Source organism: Glycine max, chromosome 13 (assembly GCF_000004515.6).
Source record: "Glycine max cultivar Williams 82 chromosome 13, Glycine_max_v4.0, whole genome shotgun sequence".
NCBI classification, from domain to species: Eukaryota; Viridiplantae; Streptophyta; class Magnoliopsida; order Fabales; family Fabaceae; genus Glycine; species Glycine max.
Window position 1 is genome coordinate 37,958,492 of NC_038249.2, and position 24,944 is coordinate 37,983,435.

Genomic DNA, 24,944 nt, shown 5'->3' on the forward strand with positions numbered 1-24,944 from the left:
AATTTCATGTTGCCTAACGTGAGCCTATATATTTAAATAGACTAAGTATATACTACTTGATTTATAAATATAAAAATAATTTTTCAAACAGCAACAATAACAAATTATTTATATAATTGGTTTTAAGAAAATAATCTATCAAACTTAATATTAAGTGTTTTTAGGTTCATTTGTTTTGAATCTTCCCCGAGGTGCTTATATTAAAAAATAAAATAAGAAACAACGATAATAATAATAATAATTCATGTAGCTAAATTCATTAGAAAAGAAATGGAAGAAACAATGAGTTTGACAGTGATAAGTCGTGCTTTGGAGGAAGAGACAAATGTCAAAATATACATATTGGGAGCCACCATCATTGGCCCAAAATTCACGTGGAATTACAAATGGAGGCTACGGTGGTTGGGTGGCTACGTAGCCACATTTTCAGGGGTCACCTCATATATCTCTGGCCTTCAGGTATTTTCATTTTCTTTGAATCTCTTCTTTCCAATTGTCCACTCAATCGTGAACATTTTTTCCTTCCTTCCTAATTTGTCGGGTCCATACCCTTCATTCGATCAACAACTCCATTGCCCTAATTGCAAGTTAAATTTGTAACCCTTTGTTTCTACATGGTCTTCTAATTATTGTAGAAAATAAGGATGTTGTACTTGAAAACATGAGCAGGGAAGGCACCCCCACCCCTAATCTTGTTCCGCATTTAACCGATCATGCATGTGACATGAAAGACGTACTTATTTGATTAATCCAGTCCCTTAATAACTTAACACCTGCCTACCCACTTTAACACATTAACACTTACACAAAACCCACCTAAATTACAAGTCATAAAAGAACATAGAGAGCCTGAAGAAAAACGTCCATCCAGCACATATTACATACTTAAATGTTCAGACAACATACCTACTGGCATTTCACCCACTCCATGGAATGAGTTGAGGTACCATTCCTAAAAGGAAAGTAAGTCTTTTCATTCTATTGGACAGCTAAGACTAAGCTCTAAATTGAATCTAGTCAAACACATGCTGACTCTTAGGCTGTTGAAGATGACATAATTTCCAGGTAGCCATAGGAAGCAAATTAACCAATAAAAGACCAATTGCAAGTTGTCTCAACTTCTTTCTATAGAGCCCACGATTATGCTGTAAAACGTGGCTTTTGGGATTCATAGTAATTTATCACTTGGATTCCAAACCAATTAATAATTATGACGAGAATCTGCAGAAGACGAATATATGGGCAGTAATTTCTCATTCTTTTTCATGTTGTTACTTTTTCTTTCTTCAAACTTCACTATCCTTGGGACTTTTTTTCTTAATTTGGTTTAATTATTAGTTTTGTTCATATAGTTACACAAACTTTTCTTTTTTATCTTTATATTTAAAGAAATCCCATTTTAGTCCTCATACATATAATTTTTAATTTATTTTAATCGATCTCTTCTTCTTTTTTTGATGTAGTATTTTAATCGATCTTTACATATATTATTTTTAATCTCATGCAATCTCTATGAAAAAAACTAAAAGAGATTAAATTTGAATTTTTTTGTAATTATAAGACCAATTAAAAAACATGACTTTATTTCTGTTTAGCTTGTAGAGGCATGTTTGGTACACCTGAACCTCCTCAAATCCCAATTCAGAATCGGATCCTAGGATTATTTGGTAATTAAATTGCATTAGGAATTTGATTTTCAAATTTTGGTCTTAGATTTTGCTCAATAATTAGTATCATTTTGTTCACAATTATATATATATATATATATATATATATTCAGTTTGTTGTTGAAAAGTTTACATCAATATATGTTTATGCTTAGCTAATTGAAAGCACACTTTCTTGGTCCACAGTCCTCGAGACAACTAAAAATTGCAGAATGTGCCAACTAAACCAATTTCTCTCGTCCACGCTAACAATTGCGTCTTCAAAAGAAGGAGACAAATAAATAACTACCAGCGATGCATTGATGATAAATAAAGATAACTAAAGCATCATAAAATGAAAATAAACTTCACTTACCAGAAAATTCTGTCAACTGGTACATCTTGAATAATTCTAAATCTTCATATAACATTTTCCTGATCCTTTTTTTTTTGGAAGAGAACATTTTCCTAATCCTGTTGTTAAATATGAAAAGTCTTGAACGTTTTTTGTATTTTCAGGACATTATATTTACTTTTTTAATAAACATAAAGAAAATTTGTATAATTTTTTTAGAAGGATATAATATCACCCCAAAATCTTTCATCAAGTGCCTAACAAAACGACTATCATGATATCTTAGTTACTTTCTCTGTTCCAAAATAAAATAAGTATCATATACGAAAAAAAAATTCCAAAATAATTCTTGCATTTAACTTTTGAATATAATATTAATTTTTTTCACCAAAATTCTCAATAAATTAATTTTAATTTTTGAATCTAATATTAATATTATTAATTTTTTATTTAACAAAGTTAGTTTTATAAAATTATTTTTTTTTATTAAGTTTTTTTGTCCTTATAAAATAACTTAAACGACATTTGTTTTGGGAAGAAAAGAGTATATTGTTGAAGTAATTCAGTGCCCACCATAATTGTCGAAATGTGTTTCTAACCTGACATATAATTGTGTGGATTATGGAGACATCATTGACCAGTTTAATAAATTTTCCGCTATATTGCCTCGTGTTTGAAGAGCATTTAGGTTTTTAAGTCTTTTGGTTCTCTTACCCACCTTGCAGTTGCACTGCATCAGAGAACAGGTCTTATTTGGAAATAACCGTGAATTGATAGTTTAGATACTTCACTCTATGTTTAACGCACACGTAGGTTAATATAGCTATGGTGAACACAGGATTTTTGCACATTTCGCTTTTTGAAATACAATAAATTATGGACAGGCATAAAAATAGTTTAATATTATACATTTATACTGCATGCCACTCAAAGGAAAAGTGAAATTTATTGGGCTTAAAGGCCGAAGTAAATGTCTTTTTCTTTCTGTAAACATTGATAAAGACTGTTATATATCAATTTCATGTAGTTTCCTATGAAATGGTTAACATTGGCGGTTAGACATAATTAATAATAATAATATGATGATGAATTGATGATGAGCTATAGTATGTCTTCTTTTTTCTTGGTTCAAATCTTGATTAGATTGGGCTACTCTACCCAAAATAAAAAGACTAGATTGGACTACAAATGAGAACAATACAATTTGCAGGCCGATTAGTTGGCCCATTATTGTCATTAATCCTTTATTAGTTCCTTTTAGAAGCTTCGAAGGGGCAGAAAGTTGATTTTTCATTGACATTTTTCTTTTCTATATCGAGGACTAAAATCAGTTAGTCGTGCGTGAGAGAGATATAAAGAGTTGAATTGATACCACATGAAGTATAGGAAGACAACATAGGCAAGGATGGTGGAATGATAATAGAGTATAGGCATCACTTACAATCTATTATTTGCGAATATTTTCGGATTAAGATGATGATGCAAGCAACATCAACATTTTCTTTCTTTCTTTTAAATGCATATCAATATTTGACTATTTTCCACAAAGGATTGGGTCGATGCATTTTTTTTCTCTGTCATGGGGTTCAAGTACTTTTTTTTTATGTTGGAAGACATGAAGTTCATCACAAATTATTGGGCGAATGCAGGCCCATAAAAACCCAATTGGAAGCGAGTAATTTTATTTGGAAATTGCTATTCCCACCCTCTTACTTTTCGAAAAACATGTAAAAAGACACTCTTGCTCTTTCCATTTTTCCTATTTCCCCTTCCCCCTTCCCTTCCCCTCACTCCTCACTTTCAAACCATTGTTATGATACTCATATCAGTCTTTGACTTAGTTAGATTGGATCACTGAATCACGGGTTAATCTAGTGAATCATTAGTTGACATGCATTACCTGATTTATATTAAAAATAAATAAATAATTTCATAGCCCATAAACTTATACACTTAATATTTTACAAAATTTAACATTTAGAAACATAGTTTTGAACTTATTTAAAAATTTGGGGGTGAGATTGACTAGACTCAGATAAATCAGGGCACTAAAGCTTTTGAATCCTTCTACACAACACATAAATAAGTTTACTATCATTTATGTTCCATAGAACTTCTATCAAGTTATTGCATTACATTCCATTAGTCTGGTGACACTTTTGTTCAAGAGGATTGTAAGCAAGATTATTATTCTAAACCTCCTCCTCCTTCTCAAAAAAGAATAAATTACACAAACATTCCCTGTTGCACAAAACCCCCTATTTTTTCCACTCCTAGACTAACCCCCTTACCTTTTTTTTATTGAAAAAATTACATTGACATCCCTTTATACATTACATTAACCCCCCTTAATCAATCATTTGAAAAACATTATATCACGTCCTCCTATAAGAGAGATCGTTGTAAACGTTAAAAAGCAAGAGGGAGTTTGAAAAATCTCACAAAACCTCAGGGAGTTAGTATCAGTGTAATCAAGAAAATAAAAACAAAACATTAGATCTCAAAAGAACTAAAAACTAATAATTTGCTCTCAATCTGTGTTTTGGTTGCTTATTCTGAAATATATAATTGCTGTTGCAAGTGGGTAACATCCAACCTGCTTCAAAGAAAATAAAGTTTGAAGACTGAGTGGGTAATCTGTCTCATCTTTAAAAGATGAATTTTCTACATACAATACACCTTGAAGTTATATTCTATGATAATGACCTTGACGAATGTAGAATAATCCCGCACCGAAGGAGAAGTGAAAATGATTGTTGTTTGAGGAAAAAAAATACATGTGAGAAGTAAAATGATGATTGTTCAACGGAAATTTTCTAAATCCCCTATAAAAGCATGGGCATAAATAAATGAAACGTAAAAGAATGAGACTTGAAGGTTGGTCCATATATCTGGACTCGATGGGCATTGTTTTGTGTATCCAACATAATTATTGGTACATCCAACAAACAAGCCAAATGCTGATATGAATTATGAGACCCAAACGATTTAAAAATTTATATATGTAAATAAATTAATTGTTAGATCAAAATTAATTATCGCAAAATTTATTAATTATTTAAATTTATATGTGTATTAAATATACATTAAAAATTTTATTATTATATATAACAACACTAATTATTTTATAATATAATTGATTAATTAGTCCAGTTAATTAAAGTGTTGGGTTAACAATGGAAAAGTTGCAGGTTCAATTTCTACATGGATTGGATTTTTTTTTAAAAAAAATTGTTTAGACCTCATACAGATTGGGCGAATTAATTTCTTTGCTGGACCAGAGATTCATCTTAAAAATTTTAAAGGCCCATGATATCCCCCGTTTTCCTCTTCTCACTCCCCACTTTTTTCGTTTTTGTAAAATTACTACTATTTTATTTTTCACCCTCTTTCCCAGCTCCCATTCTCCATATACCTCCTCACTTTCAAACATCCTTTTACCTTTCTCTTTGTCCTTCACACCATTCTTTATGAGTTTTCACACATCTACTGCTTCTTTGTCAATAGCATTCATTTGAAGATTAGGAAATGCTCCTCTTCTTTGTAAATTTGCATTCTTTCTAAAAAGTTTTTAACAATGCTTATATTTTTTTTGGATAATAATAAGGCTTATAATTGTTACCATTAATAAATTTTTTTTTTTAAAATTAAAATTGCTGATATCTTATTTAAAATTTTCTGATGTCAAAATATAAATGAAATAAAATTATCATTTTTCATATTAAGAACGAAAACTGAAAGTACTTAATCATAGTCAACATAACAATAAAGTAAAATAAAAACGAACAAATTAAACTGAATCGAACTTTAAATATAATTTTGACATAAAATCCTTCGAATTTCTACGGAGGATCTACATGCCAATATTTTGCTTCAGTGTGTCTGTGTTATAAAAAATATTATGTTTTAAAAAAATAATTATTTTAAAAATTAATAAACTTATGTAATATATTAATTTTATATTGAACTTTTACACAGTAAGTATATATATAGTAATATTTATTCTATTTAATTTGTGAAAAAAAAAGCAAGAGACTCTTGCACCTTGCATGGGAACGTGACACGTAGTTGGTAGGTTCAAGACAAAAACGGAAGAAGAATGCGAAGTTTCAGAATCTTAACAGGTAGCACCCCTGCAATGAAGCGCCCTTTCGTTCCTTCTCCGCATGAAACCTTGCGGGACCCACTGCATATTTATATACCCAAATCACCCCTTTCTCTTCTTCACTCACTTTATTCATGGGTGGCGGAGGAGCCATGAGGACGGTGGCCAAGTTTGCCACCGCCGGGATCAGGGGCGTGCCGTCTGTTCGGAGAGCTTCGTCGCAGACAGCGGCGGCTTCTGAAGTGTCGCCGCTGCAGGCAGCGGCGTGGGACGACGTGGACGACTGGGAAGTGGCGGACGGCGGCGAGGGTACGCCGAGGGTGGTGTTGGGCGGTGTCCCTAGCTTTCAGGAGGCCACGTCAGCCACCACTGAACTGAAACATGCTATTGATAAGTATAGTCTCTCTCTCTCTCTCTCTGTATATCATGATTCATGCATGTTCTTTGTTTTGCATGTTATGATAAATATGAGTTAAGAGGAAATGTCTTTCCGAGAAGAAATTATTGTTAGAATTTTTTTAGCAAACACGTTATGATATGTGATGAAGATGAGGGTAGGGGTGTTAATTCCATACAGTATCGATGCTTCATAGGATATCGATGATGTGTTATTTTATGCATTACTTATTACGTACTTATTTCTGATGGAAGTCATCTCTCTGCTAACATCGTAATTTATCATATTTTAGGATATACCTATCTTCAAATTCTTCCGAATGCGACGGTTGTTCTCTCAGTGGTCATGTCTCTGTTATGTCACCTTCTCATTCTGAGTTAGAGAACAAATCTCGTGTCACCGAGGCTATCTTAAATCCTTCAGAGTCAAACCGTGCTTTACAGGCTTTTCAATTGCTTAGTGAATGTCCTGAGGCCCAGGTAAACCGTGCTTTACTACTGCATAAAGAGTTGTATGTTATTATTATTATTATTATTTTTTAAGCTTCTTTGGGGGAAATATATAAGTTGGAAATCCTACATATTGATCATTGACATGGTTAAAATAATGCATAGAAGTGGGAGACATCTCTCTTATGACGAGTTAGTTTTTTAAGCCGGATTAATTAGGTTTAAATCCAAAATCTAAACTGATATCAGAATGTATGTTAGTATAGTTGTTGTTGGGTCTATTGGTCTATAAGTTATTGGGCTGTTATCGGATTAGCTATATATCGATGTCTAGTCCAGAAACAAGTGTCTTAAAAGATGTTATATTGATTAATGATATGACTAAAATGGTGTATAAGTAAAGGATAATTCTGGACCCATGAACTAGCCTTTTAAGTGAGATCAAAATTCAAATTCTATAAATATAGAATAACTATGGACAAACAAATATATATATATATATATATATATATATATATATATATATATATATATATATATATATTCGGAAAACATATGTTTTGTGCAAGATCTAAACAAGTTTATTAATCTGGGCTGCACTTCGTTTATTGAATTAATAGAGGTCACTTATTTTTGGCCTTAATAAGCAGAGTGTGGTAGCTTCGATTGCTTGTGACCCGAATATATGGAACGCAATCGTGCAAAATCCTGCGCTACAAGATTTCTTCCAGTCACAACAGACAGGTAATATTTAAGGGGTATGGTTTTCTGTTTCAATCATTAACAGCACTTTCTAATTTGGATTTTAGTGGATGTTAAGTAAACCAATTTGTGCTGTAACAGCTGATTTTGAAGTAGAGGAAACTCATGATCAAAGACTGGGAAACTTACCTTATTCTGATTCAGTGTATGCATTTATTGATTCGCTGAATGTTCTCCAAAATGTAAAGTTCACTGTATCTGAAATGTTGAGCAGAGTGCCAAATTACCTTCAGAATATGTTCGGGTTCTTATCTGGTCAGACATCTTCTGCGGTTATTGATGCTAGAGGAAACACAAAAGCAAACTTCATCGATCCTATCACTATGGGAGGAACTTTCATGGGGTTGGCAGTGTTGGTTGTGATGGTGATAATGCTGAAGCGAGCTTAAACTCTAGGCAGAAATTAGTTAATTATAGTTTGCTATTTACTATGATCATGTTTTATCTTTTGCATTAATAAAATTGTGAGCTAAATATGAAAGGCACTTATGGGTAAAAGATATGAAATTTATTGTGCGTTACCTGTTTTTGGTCGGTTCCGAAAACCAACCACCAGTATCGAGTTTGAATTTTTTTAATAAATCAAAATATACAGTTGGAAAAAACATGTCAATTTAAATCTTAGTCTTGATTCCTGTTATCTGTGCTTCACGTTGTACTTACTAGTGTGTGTTTATTGGTATGTATATTTAAGACTATTCCCTATAGTCTATATATTCACACGTAAACCGTTGTACAATTTTGGCTTTTGCATCTTGATATGGGGCCTTTTGTCTGAGGAACATGGCAGCGTGTGAAGGGATCCATAGGGAACAAGAAGGAAGGTTCATTTGTGCTTTCATTTCTCCACTAAATTGGGTTGTTGTTTGTTTTAAATGCCGATATATATGGGGATCCTCCATGGTCTGTCCTTGGATTATATTTGATGTTGTTCCTTCCTTCTTGTCTCTACCTCGGTTGGCGGGTACTTTCCAACAGAACTTAGCAGTGATATATATATATATATATATATATATATATATATATATATATATATATATATATATATATCCTAACTCATTAGAGTAAGTAGCAAGACCATATTGTTAAAAGTGTAGAAAAGGAATTTTAAATCTTGTTACGAAACGATGTATGATATAGTATGTTCTATTCACACACATTAATTATAGAATTATCTCAAGATATGTATCAATTAAGTGAGAAACCTGAATTCATGTCCGTGATATCAATACAATACAGTAGAGAAATAAATACGAAAATTTCTCACAATTGCACACACACTCAATTATCTAAGAGTATCTTCAATGTTAAGACCCTACAATGTCATATCAACTATCAAGTATGATAATATTAGTTGTCTACCCTGAGGCACTGGGTTAGCTTCTTCTAGTTCTCACTATGATGAAATGATCTTTTCTTGATAAAGGATGCTAAGAGCATGCATGATACCTCTTTGGTTTTCTCAAAGTATAACTAGTATTGGAGATATATCACACATTGACTAGTACCAATGAGTGTAAAAGTAGGATTTATCAAACCTTTTCATTGTTAAATCAACTTACAACTTCCTACAGGCTCAAGTGATTTTAGGGAGTTCACACTCTTTTCATGTTATGTTGTTTTTAAACTTTTTTTGGAAAACCTTTGTTCCACAAACAGTGCTTGCCTTAATGTGGTGGCCCATTTTCATCATTTATTTTTATCTTGTATGTGATGAATTAGTTAGATTGGGGTCTTACCTAACAACATAGTAGTCATTATATACCATTTAACTCGCTTCTAACATATATTGCCATCTATTTTGGCATGTCATCATGGTATGGTCTACTTGGATTCTATCTAGCAATATTGAAAGAAAACATTTTATGAAAATCCGAAGTTAATATATTTTATTAAAATGAATCCAATTACACCAGTACAAGTAGTATAACAAGCTGGACAAAACATTACCAATAAATTAAATGCAAACCGAACACCCTATACTAGTAGCAAATTTGGTGCTTTATGTACCACAAAAGAGAATGCATCACATATTCTAGATTCCTCTGTTGTGTTGGATTAAAGAAATGAAATGCTCTCTTCCAATTCTTCTGCAAGGTGTCCCAGCACATGCACAATTGTGGCTTTCAAATGTTAGCTACTTCGATTACTGACTATTCCTTCAATCATTTTCTTTGAGCTGAATTGAAAACGTCCGAATGAAGAGAACAGAATTACTACTATATTGCACACATGGACGAAACAGAACAAAGCAACTCTGCAATGTTGAACCAATGGCGTGAGAGCAATGCCCCATAGGAGAGGCAACGGGAGCAAAATAATTTATGTCAAGAGAGTAACCAAACACTGGATATTTCCATTCCAAGTGCATTGTCACCATATTTTGGACAATGACCTTTTGCATGTGTAGGAGCCTTTCAAAAATATAAGAAAAACAAAAAATAGAAAACCTTTTGCATGTGTAGGCAATTGGAAAACCATGGAATTTTATGCGGTTTCGTTTCTCAGCGGCTTCAACCTTATATTTGAGAGACAAAATTTCCCCATGCAAGGTCTATTATATATTTGTGTGGCTTCTTTTGTCCATATTAGTCAATTTTCTATTATTGCTCCGGGAACAAACAATAAGGGATAGAGTTTTCTAGATTGAAAGTGATTAAATGACAAAAGGGGGGCAACATGTGTACTTTGATATTTGTGGTGGAAAATAGGTTTATTTATGTGCGTCAATTCAGCGGGAGTTATTGTAGCCTGTGTCGGGGTGACCAAATGTTCACATCAGAATGAGAATGGAATCTAAGTTATTAGAAAAGAGTCTATTATTCTCCTTTCGGGACTGCAGAAAAACACACACACAAAAAAATGGAAGTGTAGTTGGAAAATGGAAATCCACCCTGCATAATGAATCTTTGCTAGTATTTTATTCTTGAGAGTGAGACAATATTTAGAGACAATAGGACAACAAGAATAACAACAATTCTAGAGGGTGGGGCAATATATAACTACATTTTTTTATGTACTCGTATTTATTAGAAATCATAAAAAGTTATAGATCTCTCTTTTGTGGCCAACAAAAAAAAAATTAATAGACTTTATAATAAGTTTATAAAATATTAACAATTAATACGTATATTTAAGAATGAGCCATTTTTTTTGTACAGCTTAAAATGATTCTATGTTTCACGTAATTAGGACAAAAAATGCATATATTATTGTTTTCTAATATAAAAGATTGGATGAAATACTTTTTCTTTCATTTTCTTTTCAACAAATTTTCTTTTCATCTTTCTCTTTTCTTTATTATAACATCATTTATATGTCTTTTTAATTATATAGTACATATTTTAAATTTTAATATAAAATTAAATTAATGTTTTATTAAAAAGCTAATCAGAAAGCAAGAATTTCACATTTAAATCTTTAAATAATTAGTCAAATTCCTTAAATAAAAAAAAATTAAAGTTTTTTTTATCAGCAATGGGTGATTCAACCCACAACTTTTTTTTTTCATTTCATTTTTTTAATCACCTGATCAGGCTTATATCTCCTAAGTAAAATTACAATAGCTAATAAAAAAATAATGATAAAAGTGACCAAAAATAAATCGAACAAGTTGGGCTGCTGGTCTCGTAATCGAATTTTTTGATTTAGTTGAAGGGAAAATGACCTCCTTAAAAATAGACACAGCTTACTATAATAGTATTGAGTATTGAGCATTGATTTTTCTAAACATCAATATTTATATGTACACTAGAAAAACTTACTTAAAGGGCAAGTGGGTCTACGAGATCGAATGACCTCTGCTGGCTCTGCATATACTTTTTTACTCATTTCAAAATTAAAAATATGAATTATATTTTTCCAACCTTTGTTATGCAGCATTGAAAGTATATAGTAAGGATTTTTTTATAACTTTAATAATTAAAGTATATTAACTACTGTATTCAAATAGAGTAAGGATTATTTTTTTATAATTTTAATTCAAATATATTAATCATACACAAATAATTTTATATTAATCATCCCATCACATATTACAATATATGACAAGTCTCTTGACTTAACTAGCTTTAAAATCATACAAACAATGATTTCTATTTGGTTGTCAATATAAATTTAACTCTTATAAATTATCACATCTCACCTTCCTTCCTCCTAAATAAGAAAATTTTAACTAATTTATAAGAATTGAAAAAATTGAATAATTAAATTAGCAGTACTAAATTTATTAACATTTTTTTAAAATCATCCTTAAAATTAAGGAGAATCATCATATTACTTTTTTTATTTAATTATTATTTATCTAATTAATTAATACATCTTAATTATTTTCTCCAATTTTCATGAAAATTTTATTTTGTTACACATAAGAGAGAAAATGAGGTTATTGTAACATCCTGTTTGAATCAAAATTGAATGAGAAAGATCTAAAAGTTATGTAGATATGAGACTCTACAATTGATAATGGCTTAATAAGAGAAAAAATGAACTTATTGTAACAACCTGATTGAATCACACCAGAATAAGAGATATCCAGAGGATGGCATTGTACAATTAATAATGGCTTAAAGAAATTAATTGGTACTACTTATATCAACAAGATACATATATTTTTCGGTAGTTCATCACTTAAGAACTGCATACTTAAGTATGTTTGACTTTGAGTAGTTGTGGGATGGGTAACCTTCTAGAGAGTTTCCCAAAAAGCATGTGAATAAAGACAAAATATGCTGAAAAATCTCATATAGGTTTGTGGGGTCAATCATTGATCCTAGAAATAGGAAGAACTGATTTTTGAGGTCTAAAAAATGACTACCTATGGAGGATTTTAACCAACAAGAATGTTGAGTGAAAGTGCCACAATGTGAAGTACTATAGAGTGCAAGTCGCCAAGTAGTCGACAACCAGGAATGTTACAAATGATATCAGAACAGATCTCTCCCAGTATGGTGTGATTCAAGGACGAACCAAGTAGAAGCTGATGGACATGTAACACCCCGATTGAATCACATCAAGATGAGAGAGATCCAAAGATTTTGTAGGTATGAGACTATACGACTAAGGATGACTTAAAGGAATTAATTAGTACTACCTATATTAACAAGATCATCTACTTTTCGGTAGTCCATTACTTAAGAACTCCGTAGTTAAGCATGTTTGACTTGGAGTAGTTGTGAGATGAATAACCTTATGGGGAGTTTTCCGAAAAACATGAGTGAAAATAAAATACGCTAAAAAATCTCGTATTGACTTATTGGGTCAATCATTGATCTTGGAAGTAAAAAAAATTGACTTCTGAGGTCTCAAAAAGAGTTATCTACATAGGGTCTGACCGGTAATGAAGAGTTCTAATCAACAAAATTATTAAATAAAGTATCATAATGTGAAATATGAGTATGAGCCATCCAACACTCAACAATAAGAAATGTTACACTCATCATATTAGTTTATTGTATTTATCACTTATTTGATTACAAAATTATAAAATAATTAAGAGTACTGTATTAAAAAACAATTAACATGTTCCCAAGAAATCAAATAAGCTCGGAAGATGCGTTTGTGAAACATGATTTGTCTATCAATATTGATTGTCAATTATTTTGTAATGTTCCAGCTTTTGCTTGGACCCTTTTCAGGGTGACGCTAATTGTATCTTTTGCTAAGTGACTCAATTGAGTTGGAGTGGAGGAGTGTTTTGGTCCTAGTTCATTCATAAAAAAATAAAAAAATTCAAAAGATAATATAAAAAAATTCTTTAAAAAAAAGTAAGTTTTTTTAAGGGAATCTTATATATAAATAGTACAAAAAAGATTTTTAATTATTTTAATAATTTTTTTGTAATTGTTTTTAAAAATTAAATTGTGAATGAAATTTTTTATATATAAAAAAAAAGAAAGAAGAATGGCAGCAAATGTAAATGAAAGCGGAATTTGTGGGCAAAGGAATATCCCGTGGCGGATAAAGACGAATGTTAGTTCGGCAGTTACGTTGATTGGGGTCTTATAAAGACGTAGAACAACACACAACAGAACACACTCACACTGTGTCATAACCATTTTTGTATAACACGCAAATTGGAAATTGTTGCAACCCATTCTCTAACATTGATAATTACAACAAACTTGTTCCATACCCAAACCTTCTTCTTCTTCGCTTGATGAGGTTCTTCGTTTCTTGCTTCGGCGGCGCCGGCGACCCCACCGGCTCCACGAAGCCCCTCGTTCCGCCGCCTTCGCAGACTCTCCGCCGCAACAAGTCCCACTGGAGGCCCGCCCTGGGATCCATTTCCGAGGACACCGCGCCGCCACACAGAGAGAGGACCGCGGCGGCCTCCGCCGGAGATGGCAAGAGGAAAGAGAACACCGCCGCTACCGCCACCACAAAGGCTCACCGCCGCCAGTACAGCGACGATTACGACTACGGGTAAGGAAAAATTAAAAACTTCAAATTGCAATGATTGCTTTGTAATATTTTAGTGTTGATGTGTATGTTTTATTTTTATTAAAATGGAAATAAAAGTATGTGGTAGAAAAAAAATTAAAATGAAGGGATTTTCGTAAACTCGAGACTAAAATGATTTAGCACTTCAATCTAAAATAAATTATAAGATGGACAGAGAAACTAAACACACAGGGTTGTTCGTGAAAATGTGTATTTACTATTTAGTTAATGTTCATTTTAATAATATATGTGGGTTTTATTTTTCTTTTTTTAAGGGATAGTAATAGTTTACGTGATTTTTGCGCTACCATGTTGCTAATGAATTGCTTGAGTATAGGAATTAGATTAGATTGCTTGTAAGTTCATAATTGCCGTTGGGGCGTTGGACGGAGCATTATTGCATAAGTGACTCTTATCAAGAAAAAAAAATGCAGTAATTAAAGCGTAAACTAACCGAAAATAAATTAATTTAATGCGTAATCAATGAATGCTCATCTATTCATATTGCTCTACTTTTTGCATTCTAGTACTTTAGTAGTGTCTAGTAGGATCTTTTAGTCCATATGTCCATGTCATTGACAACTCGCCAATCTTATCTAAGCCATTTTTTTTTAAAAAAAAAAAACAAGTAAAGTTTATAGTAAAATCATGCTTTCATAATCGTTACTAATTTTTCTTTCCAAGTTGCACGGAATAAAGATGAATATATGAAATTATAAAAGAGAGATTAATTAATGATCAATAAGAATAAAAGTTAAATTTATCGGAAAAAAAGAATTAAAGTTAAATGGGACAAAATGGAAATGATTTCTTAAGACTACCGATGACAAAAAAAAATTTTAAAAAAAGAGACTGAAAATTGGATGAATTGGTCAATTAAGGCTCTGATTTATTTAACTCCTAAAATTGGACCAGTTTGTTTTGGTTATTAATGAAATTACTTTAAAAAAAATTGTTGAAAAAATAATATTTTAAAAGAAGAGTTTAATAATGTTAAAAGTTTCTACCATTGATTTTTTTTTTTAATGAATCGATAAATTCACCGTATACTGGGAGAGAGCGAAAGAGATTGACTGTGAATGTTTAATAATTGATCTGCACTATGTCAAATTAATAGTTAATTCACATAATTAATTTATATCGTCTTATGTTTTTTTGTTTGTTCCTGTTTAGTGACTTTTTACATATAGAATTTCACTTGTTTCGTGGCCATCTTTATAAATTTAGACTGACAAAACTCTGGCAATTGAAATATATAAGTATTGGCGTGGTACTTATGTCAATTTTTTATTGTCATGGCTCGTAGTTATAATTCGTGCTGAATGTGTATTTTATCTTGTTTTCTTGAAATTGCAGGCCTAGGCGAGTCGCCATGCCCTCGGTTATGCCAGCATTCTCTCCGACGCCATTCATGTTCTGAACATTACAATCGTATTCATTAAATAACATGTGTACATATTCATATATGTTTCTTTTCTATCAGTATATTGATATATACATATATATATGGTTTAGGACAAAATAACAAATTTGTAAAGGTTTATCATGGGTGGCTGCTGTGAATGGATTACAGGTCTCATAATTAATGCCTTATGGCCTTATGGACTAATCAACCCTAAGCTAATATAGTGTTTCGAAGGACTCTGTTCCTTCAACACATTTTACCAATAATACTCTTAATTCCATTCGACAGCAAATATACCACAGAAACTATGAAACGGTGTAAACATGTTGACTCAGCAAATGACTACAATATTAACCCTTTAATAAAAAATACGGATATCAGCTATCAAGAATTAGTAAGACAACTACAAACAACTTAAAGATGTGTTTGAATAAGCGTTGCAACCACGTCGTTGAGCGAAAAAATCACACTTTTCAAATAAAAAATGTCCACAACAGTCATGGAACTACACTCAATCAAAACTTTGTTGTGCCCCTCATTCCAAGAAATATGCTAAGCAGAATAAATCCCTCATAACTCAGCTGTGAGGACATCTGCAACACCAATATGTCTCTCAAAACCCTTAATCCAGCCACCTGCCCAATTTCTCAGCAACCCTCCACGTGAAGCATTTGATCCATTCAGAGAAATTGCACTTGAGCCATTCATCAGGTGGAGCCACCCAATTAACTTGAGTTTGCTGAGCTTCAGAAGGTTGTCTTTGTCAAGAATGTAATGTGACACAACCAACAGTATAGTACTCTGAACACAACATACGAGCAGCATCTGTAACCTGTTTATCACATAGGGGAATATCCGAGAAAACTTCCTCATTTCTAGCCAAAGAAATTCTTACTTATACAAATTGAGATAGGTTACAGATACGAGCAGTATGTGTAACCTGTTTAACCTGTTTTACATCAGATATTTTTATTAAAACTAAATAAAAGTACAAGAAATGCTTACTTGTGCAAATTGAGAATACAATATGAATAAAAAAAAAAACTGAAAATTTAAATAACCCTTAATTTAAGCTAAAAAAATAAGTAAAAATAATGCAAGGAACTAGTATATCATGCAAATCCAGATTCCAATCCACTGAATGTATCATAGAGGGGTTGGTTTGATGTCTCTGGAAGAAGAAAAGCAAACACTCCTCCCATTATCCCACAAGCTGCAAACACTGCAAAGGGCAACCAACCACCCAAAACCACCACAAATGGTGCCAACATGGCTTCCATTTGAGCAGTTTGTGTAGTAAACCCTAGCTCTGTGTTCCTCACCACCGTTGGAAACAACTCTGTCGTGTAAGAGCATGTTTGGATACCACCAAAATCGTGGTGGATCCAATAAAATCGTGGTGGATACTTGAATTTTCTGAAGCATCTACGGGTAGCTTCAAAGGCAACGTGATTTTACAATCGAATTTGATTTACCGCACCCCCATCCCAAACATACCATAAATATACAACAAATTATAAGTCCCTGCCATTCCAGACACTGCCAAAACACCACATACCATTCTCAAAATCTTCCACACCCCAAAGTTTTTCATTAAACTCCCCATCAAACAAAAGAACCCGCTGAACCACATCGTCGCCACCGTCAACGGTTTCCTTCCAAACTTCCCCAAAAGCACCGCCGTTATCACGAACGTCGGCATCTCCCCCACTGCGTTAAGCAACACGTTCAAGTACAGGTTGTTTTTCAAGTTCACCACGTTTAAGCTGAGGCCTTGGTAAACAAAATCGCACAAGAAATTAAGCATCATCGTGATTAGTAGCCGCACACGTGTGGTAGGGCAGCGAACAATGTCTAAATGGATCCAAGACGTGCAGTTTTTTTTTTTTTTTTTCTAAGCATTCATTGTTGGAATTGTGGTGGTGACACGAGGATTCATTGTTTGACTCAAACAGAAAGGGGAGGAGGACAAGGATTGTGTAGAGAAAGGAGGGGATGGAGGAGGCCATGTAGAGATAGCGCCACGTTTGGAAGACGAAAGTGATGCCGGAGAGAATTGCAATGCCTCCTAAGAAGAAGTAGAAGGTGCACCTGCCAATCGCACCGCACTTCTTGGGGATGATTGCTTCGGATGCGAAAGAGGTAGTTAGGAGATTATGCTGTTAAGCAGCCAAACATGGCGTTTAGGGCACTAGCTACTCCAAGGCTATGTTTCCTTCCGAGAAAGGAGTCTGAGAGGTGGCCAAATACTCCACCACCTGAAATTACCAACAAAAACCTTTCTTATAAACCTTTTATTATCTTAAAAGAGATAGGAAGAAATAAATAAACTTGATAGAATTGTATGCTCTGTCTAATAACTTTTGCACTACCATTCAACAATAACAATAAACTCAGATGCACAATGGCAAAATGAAATGTAGGATGAATTGGTTAAGTTTTAAAATAGTTATATTAATGATATTCTATGATGGATTGTAATGTAAAAGATTGTTAAACTCATAATATAACTATTTGTCTTGATCTTAATGAGTTTTTAAGACTGAATTCATTTAAATTTTCCTGTACCAAAAAAACCTCATAATATAATTCAATTATAATGTAGATATTATTATATTATTTTATTAATAGAGTCCACAAATTTGGAGTAATGTTTTGTTTTCTTTGTTTTTATTTATAAGACTAAATTACTTTATTTATTTTATTATAAATTAATAATGTTTATTGCATTAATATTTTTATATACTAAAATATTCCTAATTAAGTATATTAATAAATAATTAGAAGAGAGTAGTATTAATAATAAGGATATTCTTGAAATAAAAAATAGGATAAATTTACTGTTATTAATTAAATTGATCGATATATCACTTCCTTTAACCATATAAATCAGGTCATTAAATCTTTCTAAATAAAAGAGTAAGTAGATTAGTATTAGATTACTTTTACAACTAACATGAATGGCATGTTCTCTGGCTTTTCCGGATTTTTCTTTTTCAAGTGACCCAAAAATTAAGCTGGTTGAATATTTTTATATGATCATTACTCTCATGGTCCTCAAATTATGCACACTGCAGTGAACTTTGAAAGATAACAAACTTCAGACATAGATAAGAGAAAATCAACAAACCGATCGTCCAGCCGACAAAGAACACGGCCCGTACCAACCCAACCTTAAACTTGTCACCACAAATCAAACCCCAATCCGACACGGTGGTGCCGCCAACCCACTCCCACGAACACGGTTTGAGTTCGCAGATGCTAGTGGCAGCCGCATTGCAATCGAAACCAAGGGAGCCGGCGTGGCAGTTCCAGTGGGGTTCATGGTCGGCAAATATGATGACCATGGTGTGAAATCCTACCAAAACCCATGAAAGGCTGGTGAGGACGAAGTGCCTAAGATGCCACCGCCCCAACTCGCCGCAGTGGTGTCAGAGCATCTCGTCGATAGACATTTTCTTCACTAGCCACGACGGTAGGTCGTCACAGCGCGGTGGGCATCTCAGCACTTGTCATTTTGTGTTTTCTCTATTTCAGCATGTTTACGTTAATGAGACATGGGAGCTATGTACTATATATAATGTTTGTAGCGCCACATTTTTTTTATAATATTCTTAGACTAATTATAACTTTGATGAAAATTAAGGTTGCTTTTATTTAGTTAAAATTTCGTTGCATGTATATAGTCTAAACTAAATCGTGTTTGATATAATACTTTAATTAACTTACAATTTATTTGACTAATTTATAAGTTTATTCTAGATTAGTTCAAATTTTAAATATTGTACAAGTAAACATGTTGGTCAATTGGTATATATGATATTGTTTCAGCAGTTTCAAGATTGAATTTTAGATTTACATATACATGAAATACAAAAAGAAGTTTTGTCGTTATAGTAATAATTAATTCTACTTTTACCTGGTTCAAACATGCATGATTGTTTCAAATAGAAAATACTCGTAATATATGCTAAAAAATATTTCGTTAAATTTTCGTTACCAGTTATTTGATTATTCAATAAAAGGAGCACTACAAATTTAACTACAAAACCATGTCCTTCCAAAACTTACACTCAAAGCTAGAAAAACATTACGACATGTCAATCCTCTAGAGGCTCCGAGAGACAGAGAAGCAAGAGACCGAAGAGGCGAAGACAGAAAAGAAAAGAGGTTTCATTTTTTTAAAAGTTAATAATTGTTTTTTTTATGCATTTTCGGAGAGTATAACAAACAAAGAAATGCCTAAAAGGGATAATGATAGGCACCCATCATTACTAGAATTATTCATATTAAGTGGGGATTTTTCTGCGGATTGTGCTTTTTCTTACGAGCATCATCCTTTATATATAGATCGTGCAGAAAATTTCTTACGCAGCCTACGGAAAAAGATAATAATTTGGATTTGTTGTTTGGACACTTGGTTGGAGTTGTTTAGACTTTAATCCTTAGAAAACATGTATCAATATTTTCCCACTCTACAAAATTTGACAAAAAACAAAACAAAGGAAAGGAGAGAAGTTCCACGCATAAGCATCAATCAAATGATCAAAGCTAAACATGTAAAAGATCAGAAACAATCAATAAAAAGAAGCTACCAAACTACCATCAAGCAAGTCCAGCTTCCAGTCCACCAAATGTATCATAGAGAGGTTGGTTTAGAGTCTCGGGAAGATTAAACGCAAACATCCCTCCCACTATCCCACATGCTGCAAACACCGCAAACGGCAAATACCCTCCCAAAACGACCACAAACGGCGCCAATATCGCTCCCATTTGCGCCGCTTGAGTAGTACACCCGAGCGCGGCGTTCCTCACCACTGTCGGAAACAGCTCCGCCGTGTAAATAAACAGCAAATTATAAGTCCCCGCCATCCCAAATATCCCCAAAACACCACACACCATTCTCACCACCTTCCACACCCCAACGTTGCTCACCAAACTCCCCATCAAGCAAAAGAACCCACTGAACCACATCGTTGCCACCGTCAATGGCTTCCGTCCAAACCGGTCCAGAAGCACCGCCGTTATCGTAAAGGCTGGCATCTCCGCCACCGAGTTCAGCATCACGTTCACGTAAAGGTTGGTTTCCAGGTTCATGACGTTTAAACTAAGCCCATAGTACACCACAGAGGCTAGGAAATTAAGAGCCACCGCAATGAACAACCTCATACGAGTGATGGGTGAACAAACCACGTCTATGATGGACCCAATAAGTGCATCTTTGTTTTCGTTTTTGTAAGTCATGATTTCTGTTATGTCATAGCCTGAACCTGAAGAAAATATAAGATTGATTGTATGATTAAAAAAAGGAAAAAAAAAAGTCGTTGGATTTAATTTTTCAGTAAAAAAAACTAACAAACTAATAATTAATATTTGATGATAAAAAATAAAAAATAGCCTAAACCTGAACCTTGGTTTGTTGTGGGCGATGTTTCGTTGTCAAGTGCAAGGAGAACACCATCAGGAAGGTGTTTACCATTGGAAGAAGCAATGGTGGACATGAGTTTCATGGCTTCGGTAACTTTGCCACGAATGAGGTACCATCTTGGAGACTCGGAGATAAAGGGAAGGACAAGGATGATGTAGAGGAAGGAGGGGATGGAGGAAGCTATGTATAGATAGCGCCATGTTTGGAAGATGTAGGCGATGCCTGAGAGAAGTGCAATGCCACCGGAGAAGAAGTAGAAGGTGGACATACCCGCTGCACCACGTTTGGTTGGGCCGATTGGTTCGGTGGCAAGGACGAAGGCAGTGAGGCCGACGCCACCGCTGCTGAAGCCGGTGAGGAGGCGGAGGAGGACGTAGATCCAGTAGTTTGGGGACAGGGCTGTTAAGCAGCCGAAGATGGTGTTTAGGGCACAAACCACTGTGAGAGAGCCTTTCCTTCCTAAAGAGGAGTCTGAGAGGTGGCCAAATGTTCCAGCACCTGAAATTATAATGTCAAAACAATAGTGTGTTGTTATGTTCCATTAAGAACAATAATACATAAGTACTCTTTTATTTTAAATATCTCATCAATATTTTTTATTATTTTGTCATTCTATCAAATCATAAATCCAATAATATTTATATTTTTCTCAATGTCTAGGTGTCTTATAACCTGTAAGTGTTCATATGAAACATTTTTCCTCCCATTAATGTTATGCGGTGAAATCGAATAATGTCTCTAATTGTTTAATTAGCTAATGGAACAGAGAAATGTAACATATATGTGGAAGAAAATCAGTGTTAGGTTAATAATGATGTGCGCACCAAAGAGAAAAATTTGTGAAAGAAACATTTTGTCTTTGATAGCTGAAGTCAATGTGAGTTATACTAGTGCTCGAGTTACTTTCAGGTGGAAACAATTGCCAATTCTAGTTGTACTTGTACGTGAGGGATATTAACACTATTGCTGAATTTTTGCGTGTATTACCCTGATACAACTCAAATTCTCTTAGTTAAATAAGGTGAAACTAGCTAGCTTATTCCGGTACTAATGTTCAAGATTCCACACTCATGGTATTGCCTATGGCTATATATAGTACTGTAAGCAAATAAGTATAAATAATATGAGATATAAAAAAAGTAGAAAAACCATATATTTAAATATCCCAATTGATATTTCTAAATAAACAAACAAATCAAGATTTAAAGAAAAACTAAGCATAAATAATAATACACAAATTAATAAACAGAAACAACTAAGATACATATTTTCGTTGACATATTCCAGGCATACACCACCTACGGATGATAGTTTTAGATTATGTAATAATTAATTTCTCCTGTTATACTTTTCATTTTTATCTATTTCTCTTTTTTTTTCACTTCATATTATCCAAAACATCTACACTTCTCCTTTATAATATGTATTAGTAATTTTTTTTATCAGTATATGTATTAGTATGCAAAATTCCCCAAAGCATTATTAGAAAGTATAGGTATCCCTATCATGATACCCTCTTTGAATTTCCAGCCTACAGCCCCACACTTAGTGATATATTTCTCTTTTCTTTCTGTACAGCCGTCTAAGGGACACAGGATGAGTACTAAATATACAATGTAGCCTGCGCGGCTACGCCTCTCTTTTATAACATTTTTTGTTAGGTAAAAAGATGTGTGTATTAAAAAAAGTGACTTTATCTAATCTTATTACTTATAAAAGTTATAAAAAAAAATTATGTAAATGAAGTGATGTGTCAAAACGAAACAAAGAAAGGAAAACAAGAACAAGCGACACACATCCAAAATAAATATCAGTAAACAGACAACTTAAAAGTTGCCATCGACTTCCACTTGTTTTCTTGTTTTTTTTGTAATGGTGAGAGATATTTAAGATTTTTCATTTGATGTTCAATTAATTATTTTTTATTGAATTGATTTATTTTAAGATAAAATAATATTTTTTTAATTACGACTCCACATCCAAAACTGAAAATTTAATTAAAAGATTAAGTGTTAAACCAAGTTGTGTTAACAACTTTTTTGATAACCCGAGTATTCAAAAACATGAACTCTAACTACAGGACAAATTAGAAAAGGATAGAGAGAAAAAAGTGAAATACATCTAAGTGGGAAAACGACAATATGCAGTTGGTTTCTGATTCACACTTTTTAATTCCTTCATCTAAAGTAGTAATCCATAACTGACCTTTTTATTATATTTTGCAAATCTTCACCAGTCACGCCCATCTCGCCAGCTCGTCATTTTATCGTTTACGTAACTATATTCAATTGCTCCAAATTAAAAATGCCCCTTCCCAAACAATAACAGCCACAAGTCCCAATCAGAAACAAAACCATACTCACATTATGTCATTCTCAAATTTCGTGAGATGACTCTAAATTGTCTTTATTATAAATAAATTAATTAAAATCGGCCTAATAACACTATCAGTAAACAAGTTTGGATAGTTTACACAAAATCTTAAATTTTATTGTCAGCATTGTAAAAAATAATAATAATACTATAAACAAACTTAAAATGATTAACGAAATTTTTTTTATATAACTTTAAAATTGACAAAATATATTTTTAATTTCTAAAAACACCTGTCTTTAACAAAAATGACGAAACTAGAAATGTAATATTTTTTTTATAAAGATTAAAATTAATATTTTGAAATATTTAAAGGGATAAAAAACATTTTTGACATTTTAAAACTTCACTAAATTTCCCGCCACTCTGTAATTAAGCAATTTTTATCACAAAATTTGGTGACTGTTTCATTAATTTTTTTGTGTAATGTTGTCCATTAATAATTTTTAAGATAAAAAGAAATTATAATCAAATAGGTAAAGATTATGCAGCCAAAGAAGAGAGTGGTAGGAAGAAAAGTCTAGACAAGACAGTGAACTAACCAATCATGCAGCCAAAGAAGAAAACAGCCTGCACCAATCCAACCTTAAACTTATCTCCGCAAATCAAACCCCAATCGGAAACCGTGGAGCCGCCGCGGCCGCCGATCCACTCCCTCGACTCCGGCGAGAGACCGCACAAGTCGCCGCCGTCGCAGGCGGCGCCGGCGACGCACTTCCAGTCCGGTTCGCGGTCGGCGAAGATCATGACCATGGTGTGAAAGGCCTCGAGCGCCCACGCGAGGCTGGTGAGGATGAAGTGCTTGAGCTGCCACCGCCCGAACTCGCCGCAGTGTTTCTGCAGCATGTCGTCGATGCAGAGCTTCTCCATCGCCGGCTTCTTCGCCGCCACCGCCGCCGCTGGTAGCATCGGCGAGCGGAGGTCGTGGATGTCGGAGGAAGGGAATGTGGCGGCCATTCAGCAGCGCTTTGGGCGTTCTCTGACTCTGTTTGGTTTGGCGTTATGCGTTATATATACGGCGGCTGCTACTTGTGTTTCTTTGCTGGCACTGATAATACTAAAAGGTCGGATATCACGTGGTCACTGAATGAAAACGCGTTTATCTGATCACTAAGAAGGATAAGAATTTCTACAATCCAAAGAATTAAACAAGCAACAAACGTTTGATCAACACTCCTTATTAAATTATAATTTTAGTTCACTTATAATTTCTAATATGTGATTTTAATTCTTTTGTTTTTTTATCTCAAAATTTTAGTCCAAAATTTGTTTTTTTAAATTACAATTTATTAGCCTAAAAAATATTATTATCATGTTATAGGTATAAAATATCTACTAATTATGCATGCTTGGAAGACCATTTGAGGTCCAATGTACATTTGTCAAAACAACATCTTAATTTGTTACTTTTTAGTTGAAGTATTTACAAATTGGTGCTATCAAGCTTTTAATGGTAAGGAAAATATATCATTTGTTAATGACTAAATTTGATTGATCAACTTTAATAAAATATCCTTTAATCAGATTTTTTTTTCATCCACAAACTCTTAAAGTAGAGACTTTACTTAATGCATATAATATTT

At 33.2% G+C, this 24,944-nt stretch overlaps 3 protein-coding genes and 1 pseudogene across 3 annotated transcripts; 2 read left to right on the forward strand and 2 right to left on the reverse strand.

The window, feature by feature from the left end:
* The first annotated feature begins 6,113 nt into the window (after positions 1 to 6,113).
* On the forward strand, positions 6,114 to 8,354 carry LOC100779229 (uncharacterized). The gene is made up of 4 exons (XM_006594738.4): positions 6,114 to 6,500; positions 6,796 to 6,982; positions 7,603 to 7,696; positions 7,796 to 8,354. Exons 1-4 carry the CDS (start codon positions 6,241 to 6,243, stop codon positions 8,101 to 8,103), a joined length of 849 nt encoding a protein of 282 aa, XP_006594801.1. The 5' UTR covers positions 6,114 to 6,240; the 3' UTR covers positions 8,104 to 8,354.
* A 5,275-nt stretch (positions 8,355 to 13,629) lies between these two features.
* LOC100779759 (uncharacterized) lies at positions 13,630 to 15,734 on the forward strand. The gene is made up of 2 exons (XM_003541820.5): positions 13,630 to 14,137; positions 15,512 to 15,734. Exons 1-2 carry the CDS (start codon positions 13,872 to 13,874, stop codon positions 15,573 to 15,575), a joined length of 330 nt encoding a protein of 109 aa, XP_003541868.1. The 5' UTR covers positions 13,630 to 13,871; the 3' UTR covers positions 15,576 to 15,734.
* Positions 15,735 to 15,869: 135 nt separating this feature from the next.
* Positions 15,870 to 18,907, reverse strand: LOC100780297 (organic cation/carnitine transporter 4-like; annotated as a pseudogene).
* A 1,098-nt stretch (positions 18,908 to 20,005) lies between these two features.
* On the reverse strand, positions 20,006 to 24,634 carry LOC100797665 (organic cation/carnitine transporter 4). The gene is made up of 3 exons (XM_006594739.4): positions 23,904 to 24,634; positions 20,971 to 21,486; positions 20,006 to 20,830 (listed from the first exon to the last, which is right to left on the reverse strand). Exons 1-3 carry the CDS (start codon positions 24,316 to 24,318, stop codon positions 20,166 to 20,168), a joined length of 1,596 nt encoding a protein of 531 aa, XP_006594802.1. The 5' UTR covers positions 24,319 to 24,634; the 3' UTR covers positions 20,006 to 20,165.
* Between the last annotated feature and the right edge of the window lie 310 nt (positions 24,635 to 24,944).